Raw genomic sequence first — 13,594 nt, 5'->3', positions numbered from 1 at the left:
TGAAACGTCAGCCTTCCTGCTCCTCTGATGCTGCTTGGCCTGCTGTGTTCATCCAGCTCTACACCTTGTTATCTCAGATTCTCCAGCATCTGCAGTTCCTGCCATCTCCATCAGGACCTTTCCACTTGTCAGCCCTCAGTTCCGACAATTCAGTCATACCACTTTTCTGTTGATTGTAACTTCCCTGAATTCCTCCCCTCACTTAATACCTGCTTCTTTCATATTCATTTTATTCCCTGTTGTGAAGATTGATTAAAAATACTTGTTCAATTTGCCTAGTGTCTGTTTATTTCTCATTGTCAATTCTTCAGTTTGACTTTCTAACAGATCAATGCTCATTTTGTTAACGTTTTTTTTACCATATTTATAGAAACTCTTTGTTTTAGATTTCTGATTAGCTTTGTCACATTCTAATATATTTTCTCTTCATATCAATATTTTAGTTAAGCTTTGTTTTTTTTTAAATTCCATCCAAACTTCTGACTTGCACTGTCTTTTCACATTTATATGTTTTTTTCTTTAAATTTAATTCTATCTTTGATCTTTCCAGTTAAGTGCAGATGGTGGGGATTTTTTTTTCCTGCTTGTTGCATCACATTTAATCTGTATCTTCAGAAATATCCCCTTAAATATCTGCTACTGCATTCCTATTGATCAATCCTTTAACCTGGTATGCTTTTTCACTTTAGCCAGTTCTGCCTTCATACCCTCATAATTGAGGGTATTAATTAAGTTCATTATTAATTATTAATGTTTATTTAATTGTAAAAGATAGTTTTGGTTAGGGTCCTCACTCCCTCAAATCAAATATACAATTTAATATAATGGTTGTAATGATTGTAACAAGATCAGCCAGTTAGACCTCATAGAATATGAGTTCCCTGATTGGGACAGTTAATTTGGTCCAATCAGGGCGCCCTGGCTGACAGATAAGAACAGGAGTGTCAGACATCCTGTTCACCCTGAGAGCTGGCTCTGAGGAAGCTGAACCAGTGCCAAGCACTATGCCCATGTAAATAAAGGTTGACTTGGTGATGGAATACTGGCCTCTATGGAGTTATTTCAATGATCACTAAGAAATCGTTAATTAACCCTATCTCATTTCATAATGCCAGGTTTAGTATATCCTGCTCTCTAGTCAGCTCCAAAACATGCCACTCTAAGAAAATATCCCAAAAAATTCTATGAACTCTTTCTCATAGGCTACCTTTGCTAATCTGACTTTTCCAAGCTATATTGAAGTATAGAGAACTTTGTCAATCCCCTGACTATGCTGTATCCTATCACCACCATATTCCTACCCACTTGAATGGCTTCCTGCACCAGTTTGTCATAATTAGCTGGCTTATACAACCCAAATCCACCACTTTCATTGAAATAACTTGAAAGACTCTCAAACCTATTGGACAAGCACAAAACCTTCTGCTCTGTTTTCCTGCCTCACTTACTGTCACAATCTCCTGTCCCTGAACACTCGCCAAATCAAAGACCAAATCCTAAGAGGTACAACTGACTTCTTGTGTAATGACTCCAGGAAACATTCCACTTCCCTGATGTGTTGCAATATCTGTAGCCAAAACTGCTCAAGTTCCAAACACTTTATTATAGGCATGTTTGCCTTGGATCACCATAGCATCCAGGAGCTCCCACATCCTCTAGCTGTGGCACATCACCCATGCTGCCATCCTTAATTTCTTCCAAGAAACTATTTAGCTTTTTCATTTTACTTGCAGTTTTATTTATTTATGTATTTATTTTCCTTTTTTATTTTTTTTAACCTCACCACCAGTAGCTATAATATTTTAAACATTTGGAATAGAATAACCTTAGTCACCCACCAGATGCTCACCAAATAAGTATCTTATTCACTAGTAGAAGGAAAAGCAGTATTTCTACCATAAATTAGCACCTGCCATGGTAGCTCAGTGGTTAGCACTGCTACCTCACAGCCCCAGGCACCCAGGTTCAATTTCACCCTTGGGTGACTCTCTGTGTGGATTTTGCACATTCTCCTCGTGTATGTGTGGGCTTCCTCCCACAGTCCCAAGTTGCACAGGTTAAGTGGATTGGCCCATAGTGTCTAGGGATGAGTTGGTTAGGTGGATTAGCCAGGGGAAATGCAGGGTTATGGGGGTAGTAGAAGGGGTTGATTCTGGGTGGGATATTCTTCAAAGGTTTAGTGCAGATTTAACAGGCTGAATTGCCTGCTTCCATACTGTAAGTGTTCTAGTATTAAACTGCTATTGCCTTACTTCCTGCATGCATACATAATAAAAGTTACAATTATCCATTATTTCAGTTGAATAAGAATATTTAATGTACAGGTAAGTGCTCATTCAAAAAATCAACACTTACAGGGTTCAATTTTAACTTTGGGTCACAGTCAACCTGGGGTGGGGTGCAGATGGGAAGGAAAAAATCCAATGGAGACTTAAAGTTATCACCTAGGACATGACACCAATGTGTTCACTTTATAGCCTTACTGTCTTCATATTATTAAATTGGAGGGGGTTCAGAAAAGATTTACAAGAACGTTGCTGGGACTGGAGGATTTGAGCTATAAGGAGAAGCTGGATAGGTTGGCACTATTTTCACCGAAGCATAGAAGGTTGAGCGATAATGTTTTAGAGGTTTATAAAATCGTGAGGGGCATAGATAAGGTCTTTTTCCCTAGAGTGGGGGAGTTCAAAACTAGAGGGCATATTTTTAAGGTGAGAGGAGAAAGATTTAAAAGGAGCATGAAGGGCTACTTTTTCACACAGAGGGTGGTTCGTATATGGAATGAACTGGCAGAGGAAGTGGTAGATGCAGGTACAGTTACAACATTTAAAAGACACTTGGGCAGGTACATGAATAGGAGAGGTTTAGAGGGAAATGGGCCAAATACAGGCAGGTGGGACTAGTTTACTTTGGGAAACTTGATCGGTGTGGATGAGTTGGACTGTTCCTGCGTTGTGTGACTCTATGACTCTGTGTTAATGTCTAAGTCTCATTCAACTATTGTAACATTTGGCAGAGGAAGTTGAGCGTAGATGCTGTTGCTGAGAGACAGAAACAGTGTTGGGGCCAGGACACCCAAGAAGCTCCTTCAGGGAGGTGTGGGGAACAGCAGTGCAGGGAACCTACAGAATTAATATCTATTTGTAGCTTTAGTTGAGGATTCTATAATTCTACAGATTAAACAAGAGAAATTATAGGAGCTTGAACTGAAAAGTCCACAAGTCAGTAATCAACCAATGTCCACAAGTGACATAGGTACATCCCCAGGAAAGTTGAATAAAACCATTCACCACTGCCTCTCCCGGACACCCAGCTGATTCACACTATTATCTGGATTCAGCATTATGTGTGAGTTTCTAATTGCCCAATTTGAAACTGACTCCAGAGCAGAACCAGCCTGGCTGCTTTCACATGAATTACAATGACAAGAATATGACCTCTGCTTCATCCACCACCTTAACAATCTGTCTGAGTTACAGGTACCTTACTTTTTTTTTTAATCATTCAAGAGATATGAACATCGCTAACTGGACCAGCATTTAATGCCCTTCCCTACTTGCTTTTGAGAAGTTATCTGAGCTGCCTTCTTGAACCACTGCAATCCATTTGGCTTAGGTGCACCCACAATGCTGCAGGGTGACAGTTTTAGAATTTTGACCCAGAGGCACTGAAGGAATAGCAATATATTTCCATGTTGTGGAGGTGCTGACATTGGACTGTGGTGAGCAAGGTCACTGCCTTCAACATGTCATCGATGACAGCAAACATCTCACCAAGATCATCCTTACGCCTCCACTTCTCACCTTCAAACAACTGCCAAACTTAAACAGACCATGGTTTGCAGCAAACTACCCAGCCTTCAGGATAACATCGATCACAGCACCACACAACCCTGCCACGACAACCACTGCAAGACATCATCAACATAGATACTACCATCGCACGGGGGAACACCACCCACCACGTACACGGCAGACACTCATGTGATTCCACCAATGTTGTCCACCTCATACACTGCAGGTAAGGATGCCCCGAGACATGGTATATTGGCAAGACCAAGCAGACACCAAGGCAATAGATGAATGGACACCGCAGAGCAATCACCAGACAGTAATGTTCCTCCCAGTTGGGGAACACTTCAGTGGTCAAGGACATTCAGTCCCCAATCTTCAAGTAAGTGCCCTTAAAGGCAGCCTGTGAGATACACAACAACGCAGAATCACCGAGCAGAAACCGACAGCCAAGTTCCGTACCCATGAAGACGGCCTCAACCGTGATTTTGGGTTCATGTTGTGCTACATGTAACCCCACCATATTATTCTGTTTCTGTAAAATCTTCCTTACTGTCCTGTTTTGACATCATCACTTGTTTTGATCTCTATCTTAATTCGTTTGTACAGTTTTGGATTACTTGTTACTTTGGTTAGTCCCTTGGCATGTGACTCATACCTATCGTGTTATTCTAGTCATTTGGTTTGTCTCCAGCAACACCTTATTTTTAATTTTTTTGTAATCATCTCTCTGCTCAATTAATCAGATTATAGGTCATACCTTCACTTGCTATTCAGCTGCTGAGACATTACTCACACAATCTGACACTATTGATCACCTGCAGAGATTTATAATTCAGCCTGTCGACACTTCACTCACTCCATTTGCATGATCTTTTGATCTCTCTACCTATAAATTATGTGCCTGCGTGCTTCTCGTCACTCCACCTGATGAAGGACCAGTGCTCCAAGAGTTTGTGATTTCAAATAAACCTGTTGGACTATAATCTGGGATAGTAGGAACTGCAGATGCTGGAGAATCCGAGACAACAAGGTGCAGGGCTGGATGAACACAGCAGGCCAAGCAGCATCATAGGAGCAGAGCACTATAATCTGGTGTTGTGTGTCTTCTGAACTTGAATATATTTCCAATTCAGGATGGTGAGTGACTTGGAGTGGATTTTGATAGTTCCCATGTGTCTATTGCTGTTGTCGTCTGATTAAGAGGTTTTAGGTTTGGAAGGTGTTGTTTAAGGAGCTTTGGTGAACTTCAGTGCATCTTGTAGATGCTACACACTGCTGCTACTGAAGGCCAGTTGTGGAGGATTGAGTGCTTCTGGATGTAGTGCTAATCAAGCGACTGCTTTGTCTTGAATGGTGTCAGGCATCTTGAGTGTTGTTGGAGCTTCACCCATCCAGGCAATTGGGGAATATTCCGTCACACTCCTGACTTGTGCATTTGTAGGTGATGGACAGGCTTTGGGGATTCAGGAGGTTACTCTCTGCAAGATTCCTAGCATCTGATCTATTTGTGAAGCCACATTTTTTATACCAACAATTCAGTACCGTTTCTGGTCATAAAAATCCATGCGATTTTACAAACTTTAACCTGAAATCAACCAGAATGTATCTTTTGACATTGTTTAAGAAGAACATAGACTATTATCATTCATCAATTCATTAAATTTATCCCCTCAAAGAAACTCACAACAGTTCATCTGAATATTAAGAAACAGTGACAACATACATTCATCATCAGAATCTCTTCTTATCTCCAGAGCAACAAAATTGCCATTAATTCTCCATTATTGCAGACATTAAAGTTGAACAACTGATAACATCCATCTCATTGAATGTCTTCTACAAGTTCAGAATATTTCCCCCATACCTGCAGTGTGTTTTGATTAGAAATTATTTTCTGACAATGATAAAGAATTGCAAGCAAATTGATTTCAGTCACAGAATAATTTGCATAAGCAGTTACTCTTAATAAACGTTTGCAAGACTATGAAAAAAATTCAAATCTGTCTCAAAGCTTTATGAAATACATCAGGCAGTTTTCATTGGCAGTGAGCATACAATTACAGTGTGACTGAGTTAAAAATTAAAATCATTTTCATAAAATAAAGCAGGGTAAATATTCAAACAAGCCAACAGATGGTGCTAGCAGGGAATGAATGTCCCAGACAAAGCAGCTTTCATTTCACTGTCCACCATCCTCCAGGTTCCCAGGTTTGGAATTAAGTCCATCCCATTGTGGCTTCGGTTCTCTGTTGTGTGAACTAGCACCTGAAATTTAAAATAAAAATCATATTTCCCAGCCAACTGCAACTGTTTATTTTAGTACAGAAAATATCAGGCAGGATTTTCCTGTGTGAACATAAGGAGGATGGTGAGTGAGTTTTATGGTGTAATTTCTGCCATAACCCAGTCATACAGTACAATTGCTCACTTCTCACCTTATTATTTGTGCAAGCGCAATGTTAGGCGCATTATTTAGTAAATCATGTGATGAAGAAGAAGTCACTGCTGAGACCTTCTGTCTTTCAAAGCTCTGAAGCCATCTTTAAAGCGCAGCTTGATACCACTTAAGATGCTGCAAGCCCGAAACTGCTCTTCGCACTGCATTGTCCACCTCTTAAAGTCTCAAAGCATAGTCCAGAAGAAAAATAAGCCACTCCCAGTTTCATGGAGAAAGCTTTAAGGTATTGGTGAATGGGATGATGGACAGATCAGTCCTCTTCCCAGGTGACCACAACAGGATGCTACCCTACATGACATGTCCAGCCTGGACAGAGATGGAAACATGGTCAGTGCTGACTCCATCATCTAAAGGGATACCCAGCAGTGCAGAAAGAAAGTCAATCACATCCTGCATTCCACAAGTGTAGGTGGCACCATCACCCTTCTGCTACCTCCCCTTACAAGGCCATCACTTTAACGTTGGGAACTCAACATCAATGGCAGGGTGACATGGAGATAAGGGATCTTGACCTCCTCCAGGTACCCCTTCCTCTCTAGGTGACAAGTGGTACCTGGAGGCACCCACAGGAGGGACCAACATAGGCATGCCAGAAGATTCTTCTCAGGACTCTTGTGTCCTTCTGACAGCGCCCTGCCTGTGATCCCAAAGACTGCCACAGTTCACACTGAGGAGGGTGAGCCTGCATCTGGGCAAAAGATTCCGTGAGGCATGAGGGGTAACTGCCCAATTCAGCAGGGTCAGAGCACACTCTCTCCACCCCAGGTTCAGGCATTGAGACTGCATCTAGTACTGGGAAGGACAGGTGGAAGAAAACAGACTGAGGGCACATTGCTGCTAAATCATTGTAAATATGCCATTAGTTCTGTCAGTATATTTTCACTTGCACTGTTACAAAGTCTGCTGTCGTATTGTTTTCACTGCAGCACCTAGTTAAATCAGACCCATGTTCAAGATGAGGTCTTCATCCCAAGCATGTAAAGAGTTTGCATTGCAATTGCAAAAGCAATCAAGGCTTTGACTGCAGAAAACTTCACACATCAGTGATCTTTAAAATTTATCTTTGAGGACTGCAGCCAAGGCATTGCACATTAATATGAAGGACACTGAAGTTAAAGCCAATTTCTGGGGATATTGCTAGACCCAGTGACCTACCTTATAGTTGACAGTGCAAAACCAGCGATGATTTCACACATCTCTTCAGGAAAGGTTGTTCCTATATAGGAGTTTTTCAATAACATTCAAAGCTGGGAGATGTTCACTGGCCAGCTCGTATGTTCGTTGCCCCTCCTAGTGCAGTGGTCTGCAGAGAAAAGCCTCTGGCAGGTCACAGCCTGTTTTGGAGGATTTTCAAGCATATCAAGGCAATGTTGCAGTCTCTGCGCACTCCGAAATACTGAAGGAATACAGATAAAGGAAGTATCAGAAGGACTCATGTCAAACTAAAAACCGAAAGAACTGCAGATGCTGTAAATCAGGAACAAAAACAAAGTTGCTGGAAAAGCTCAGTAGGTCTGCCAGCATTTGTGAAGGAAAAAAGACAGAGTTAATGTTTCGGGTCCGGGGACCCTACTTCAGAACTGTCATGTCAATCTATTGGCTATCACAAGAACCTCGCTCACAAGTGCCTCATATGTCCTTTCCTGAAGGCACATTTCAGAGCTGCATAATTTTTTTGGCAAGTGGCAAAGGCACAATATCTCATTGTTGAAGATATCATTAAGATGGATAATATAGTAGTTAGTGTGTAAGAAAAAAGTGAAGAAGAGAAAACAAACAAGTTACAGAGATAGCAAAGTGTAGAGCTGGATGAACACAGCAGGCCAAGCAGCATCATAGGAGCAGGAAGGCTGACGTTTTGGGCCTAGACCCTTCAACAGAAATAGTTTCTACTATCTCTGAAACAAGTTACAGATGTCCTTTACATTGCCAGGAATTTGATACAAAAACAATCAAACAAAGTAACCAAGGAAATGGCTGGCAGTAAGGTCACCCATGGCTTCTTTGGACCCTCTGGAATGTTTTACTGGCCCCTCTCATGGACATCCTGGTGAATGTCCTAATCCTCAGCCTCACCCTCATCCTTGGGGATTAGTCTCACTCACCCATTTTGTTCCCATCAAGGGCATTCCTCCTTCATCTGTAAAACTTGTGAAGGGACCAGTAATATACAGCAATGATGTGGGACACTTTGCTTGGCCGTGGCTGAGAAGTCCCACTGGAGCAGTCCAGCTATCAAACCTCATTCTCAGGAGGCCTATTGTCTATTCCACTATGAGCTGATTGGAAGCATGTACAGCAGTGTACTGTTATTCTGCACCAGTCTGTGCATTTCCAACAGGTTTGGAGCCAGGTTTGGAGAGGGTATCCCTTGTCTCCCAGCAACTCTGCCTGTATGGACCAAGAATATTGGAAAGAAGCAGGCCCCTGTGAGTATGTATGAATTATGGCATCTGTCAGGACATCTGATCCCTGCCAGGATATTGATGCTCCTCCAGTTTAGGTGCATCCCATCCACCTAGTACAGGTCTCACCTGCCCCGGAAGATATCCCAATGATCCACATACCTGAAACCCTCCCTCCTACACCAGCTCTTTAGGCAAGGATTTAGCTGGACGGTGAGTTATGAAATATTTATTCTTAATTTGGTGACCCTTTTGTTAAACAACCGTCTTGGTCAGTCTTTGAAATAGAACAGACAATGAGAGAGCATGTCTTGCTCTCAAACAGGAACTCCAGAGTTTGGATGTTCTGGTTCACTTTCTGCCGACGTTGTCCTTGCAATTGGCCATTGCTCCTTCACCCAATGGAATCGATGCAGTGCTGTTGCACACCCTACCCAATGGAGAAGAAAGTCCAGTTGGCTTTGATTCATGCTCTCTCACTCAAGCAGAGGCACGATATGCCCCAAGGGGAGATGGAGGCCCTCAGCATCATTTTCAATGTGAGGAAATGTTACCATAACTTATTGAGCTGCCATATCATTCTGCTGACAGATCATTGTGCCTTCATCTTTGGTTCATCTTCCGACCAGACACTGGGATTTCCTCAACAGCAGCCTCCCTCACTGGTGACAGCATCAGAGGTGGACCCTACTCCCTTCAGCTTACTTATATGATATAAAATACAGGAGGTCGGAGCAACACGCAAATGCAGATATATTGTCCAGGTTGCCCTTGCTCTCAAGTTAAGGGCAATCCAGTCGCGAGGTGAAGATTCTCTACTTCTCCCAATCAGGAAATGAGCCAGTGACATGACACAAGTGAAAATGATACCAGAAATGATATTGTTTTAAGCCATGTGACGGATCTGCTCCTAAAAGGGCAGAAGTCACCTGGAACTTAAGCCGTACATGTCCCAGAGTTGGGGATTGTCAGCTGAGAACAGATGTCTACGATGGGGAATGGGTGCCATCATCTCTCTTGTATGTCTCTGTGATACAAGCTGCGGGAGCAGTTACACAAGGGTTATTGTGGGTAGTGAGGACTAAAGAGCTCGCCAGGAGGTATTTTTGGTGGCTGAATTTGGATAACCAGATTGAAGCCAGTTTGTGCCAGGCTTGCACAAAAGCCAGGAGCACAACGCCATTGTCATCATTACACACTAGGAATGGGCTGAGGTGCCATGACAATGTGCCCACATTAATTTCACCCACCCTTTTGAGGGTCGAATGATGCTGATGGTAGCTGGTGATCATTTCAAGTGTTTGGAGGTGGTGGTAAAGAGATCCACTTCTGCAGACCTGATCTTCGAGAAAGTGGACAAAATGTTTCTGAGGCTTGATAACCCTGAGAAAGTTGTCAGCAACAATGGCCCTCAGCTTCTCATGGCGGAACTGTACTGACTAATGGAATGCAATGGCATTCAGCTCATTAAGTCAGCACCCCATCGTCCCTCAGTGGTCTTGTGGAAAGGTTCATACAATCATTAAAGCACTCATTGAAAATATCAAAGGGAAAGTGAGCTAGTTAATGAAGTCAACAGCATCCTGACCATGCACCTCATGCCACTACCCAGAACTCGCTGCTTAAAAGGAAGTTAAGTACCATATTCAACCTGTTGCTACCTGAATCATATTATCCCTACAGTGTGGAAGCAGGCCATTTGGCCCATCAAGTCCAATTGACCCTCCAGAGAGCATCACACCCATATATCTTATCTATATGCCCATAACCCTGCATTTCCCATGGTTAATCCACCTAGCCTGCACATCCCTGGACACTATGAGCAATTTCGTATGGTCAATCCACCTAATCTGCACATCTTTGGACTGTGGGAGGAAACTAGGGCACCCAGAGGATACTGGGAGAATGTGCAAACTCCATACCGACAGTCACCTGAGGGCAGAGTCGAACCTGGGTCTCTGGCGCTGTGAGGCAGCAGTGCTAACCACTGTGCCACAGTTTCACTCCTACCCTACACAATCCCATGAAAAAACACACAAGATTGTTTAGAAGAATCAATTAACCTGGATGTCCAGAAAGGAAACAAATGCCAAGAGGCGCTGTTTTTGGCAGGGTAAGGAGGTGGAAATCCAGCTCCAGGCCACTTTAATGGATTATGCCCTCTGCAGGTGGACAGGCCACCTCCATATTGAGGCATGCTGATGTTCTCTTGCTTTCATCTGCAGGGCCAAGCCCTCCTGTTGGGGCTGATAGCCTTATGTCTGTGTGAGTCTGACGATTGCTATTGCTGCATCTGGACAATGATTGAGAAGGTGGGCTAGTTAAGAGGCTGCAGTGTGGAACATTTTCCTGGTGGGCCTTCAGAGAACTTGTGCATCTTGCAATCCCCATGTGGGTTCGATACTGCGATCCCACTGCTTATTGGAACATAAAGTCTGAATTTTGACAAACACCAAACACCAACCTTTCTTAGCTTTAATGATAATCTTCAACCACTGGGCATCAGGGCTCACGCATAATTTCATCCCATTTTTCATGATGACACTGTGAAGAGAAGGAGAGCTTTTAGAAATCAATCCACGGAAACTAGAGGTCTCCCACTGAGAGTCGAGAATTTAGTTAGACTTTGACATAAACTATCTGCTTCATAAATAATGATTGATCCAACATATTTTCAGTAAATAGCAGAGTTTGTAAATAGACATAATAGATGAAGGAAGGTTAAAGATGACATTCTTACATTATCTCCAGTGTCTCACAGTGTGATCCTTTGGGAATATATTTCAAGCTCTTGATGAGTTTTGGATTGATTAACTCAGAGCTGGTGTGGGGGCACAAGCACCGGGCTTGAGTTCCTGGCAGAGGAATGCCTGTGAAAAGATTGGTTTAACTTATTTTACATTAGTGATTGAAGTAGAGTGAATCTTTGCACTTCGTTCCAATATGAGATCCTTAATATATTTCTGCATGGTTCACAACAGAATGCCAATTGACTGTCCAAATAATGACAATCAATAAAATTATTCTGTCATCCTGGAAATAAACATTACAATTAGTAAAAAGTAACCACTGAAATGTTACAGTGCAGAAGGAAGCCATTTGACCCATTGTCTCTGCATTGGTTTTTCAAATGATCATAACTCCCTGCTGCCAAACTCTTGCTTTTCCTCCAATACCCTTGCACATTATTTCAATCCTAGTAATCATCAATACCCTCCTGAATGCCTCAATTGAGCCTGCCACCATAACACTTCCAAGCAATGCAGTCCATACCCTAACTACTCATTGCATGAAATAGCCCTTTCGCAAAAGAAAATGCAATTAACTCTTTTCTAGTTGCTAAGTTCCAGGTTAAAATTGATGAAAGTGATTAAATACAGCTATATTAATAATTCAGCATTCAAACTAGCATTGTACCGTCAACAATATTGGTGATCATTAACAGTTTAATGAATATCCAACCAGCACACTGAGACATATATTGCTGGTCAAAACGTCAGCAGAAAGACTCTCTTCCATGTTATACTGCAGGAAAAAAATAAAGCACAGCAGAGAAATGTTGGCATACCTTGTGCAGTTATAGCACACAAAAGCAGGATGATAGTTATCATGGTAGTTGTTTTATTCATCTTTGATTTTGTGCTGTTGAATAGATTTTTGCTGAAGGATCTTCTGTCAACCTCAGTGACTCTTCCTCTTTTGAGTGAAGTTCTGCCAAATAGGGATCAAAACAGCTATTATTTATTCAGATCCTATGCTCTCACTTTGCGTAATCTCAAACAGTAAAATCTGCTAAAAATCCCGTGGAATGGAGTTTCCCTGCTCCTTGGTCAAGCTTTCTTTCACTTTTGCACATCGACATTGTTTACAGCAGCAAGCAGCAGGTAACATGTTGTTATATCTGGTGAATACTTTATGTATGCATTGTAAAGATGTAGAAGCACAGGAGCAGGAATGGATCATTTAGCTCTTCATCCTACCAGTTCTTCCAGTCAATGAGATCATGGCTGAACTACAACTTAACTGCATTGATGATCAAAAATCCATCATTCTGAATTTTTAAATTAAGAGCTGACCTTGCAGGAATTGTTATTTATGGAAGAGAGCTCCAAAGTCTACCACCATGAAAGACAATTTCCTAATTTCACTTCTGAAAGGTCTGGCTCTAATTTTTGGACTGTGCCACCAGTCCTTGCCTCCTCAACCAACAGAAAAAAGCTGCTCTCTATTTACACTACCTTTGATCGGGTTGCCCCTTAACTATCTAAACTCAAGAGATTACAATCACGGTTTAGTTAATCTCTCTTTGTAATTTAACCATTGGAGTCCAGGTATCATTCTTGGTAAACCAACAGTCCAGTTCCTCCAAGACCAGTACATAAATCCTAGAATCAGGAGTCAAGACTGCTCACTCTGCTCCAGGTATGTTCTGAATAAAAGGTTTGTACTGCTGAAGAATGACTTCTACCTCCTTTTATTTTGTTTCTCTTTTGTCACTTTTATTATCCACTAAATCTACTGACATTTCTTCATATTTTATGATATCACCTACACTGTTTGCAATGTTGCCAATCTGTGTGGTGTTGATAAGTGTGAACATTTGACTTTCCTACCATCTAAACAATTAAGTTAATAAGTGTGGTGAATGGTTGAGCCCACCACACAGATCCATGTGGGATGCCACCAGTCACATCCGAGAATTTGTGTATCTGACCATTATCATGATCTTCTGTCATACTCAACTGAGCCAATTTCCTAACTGACCAGAGAAAGGGTAGGGCTGATCAAGGATTGTAAAGGGAATTTGTGTACGGAGCCTAAAGAGATAGGAGAGGTCCTTAATGAGTACTTTTTGTCGGTATTCAAAACTGAGAGGGACCTAGTTGTAGGGGAGGACAGTGTGAAACAGGCTGGTAGGCTAGAGGAGGTCGATGTTA

General features: G+C 42.0%; 1 protein-coding gene across 1 annotated transcript in view; it reads right to left on the bottom strand.

The window, feature by feature from the left end:
• The window catches only part of LOC109932598 (interleukin-8-like), a 32,965-nt gene extending 20,644 nt beyond the window's left edge, over positions 1 to 12,321 (bottom strand). The window contains exons 1-3 of the mRNA XM_048602738.1: positions 12,226 to 12,321; positions 11,398 to 11,527; positions 11,122 to 11,201 (exon numbers count right to left, since the gene is read on the bottom strand). Coding sequence (XP_048458695.1) covers positions 11,122 to 11,201; positions 11,398 to 11,527; positions 12,226 to 12,286 — 271 coding nt within the window. The 5' untranslated portion in view covers positions 12,287 to 12,321. The remainder of the gene's footprint in view (positions 1 to 11,121; positions 11,202 to 11,397; positions 11,528 to 12,225) is intronic.
• Between the last annotated feature and the right edge of the window lie 1,273 nt (positions 12,322 to 13,594).

The sequence above is a fragment of the Rhincodon typus genome, chromosome 1 (genome assembly GCF_021869965.1).
Source record: "Rhincodon typus isolate 14 chromosome 1, sRhiTyp1.1, whole genome shotgun sequence".
In the NCBI taxonomy this organism is placed as follows: domain Eukaryota; kingdom Metazoa; phylum Chordata; class Chondrichthyes; order Orectolobiformes; family Rhincodontidae; genus Rhincodon; species Rhincodon typus.
The sequence above is the reverse complement of the archived record's forward strand: the minus strand, read 5'-3'. Positions and strand labels throughout refer to the sequence as shown.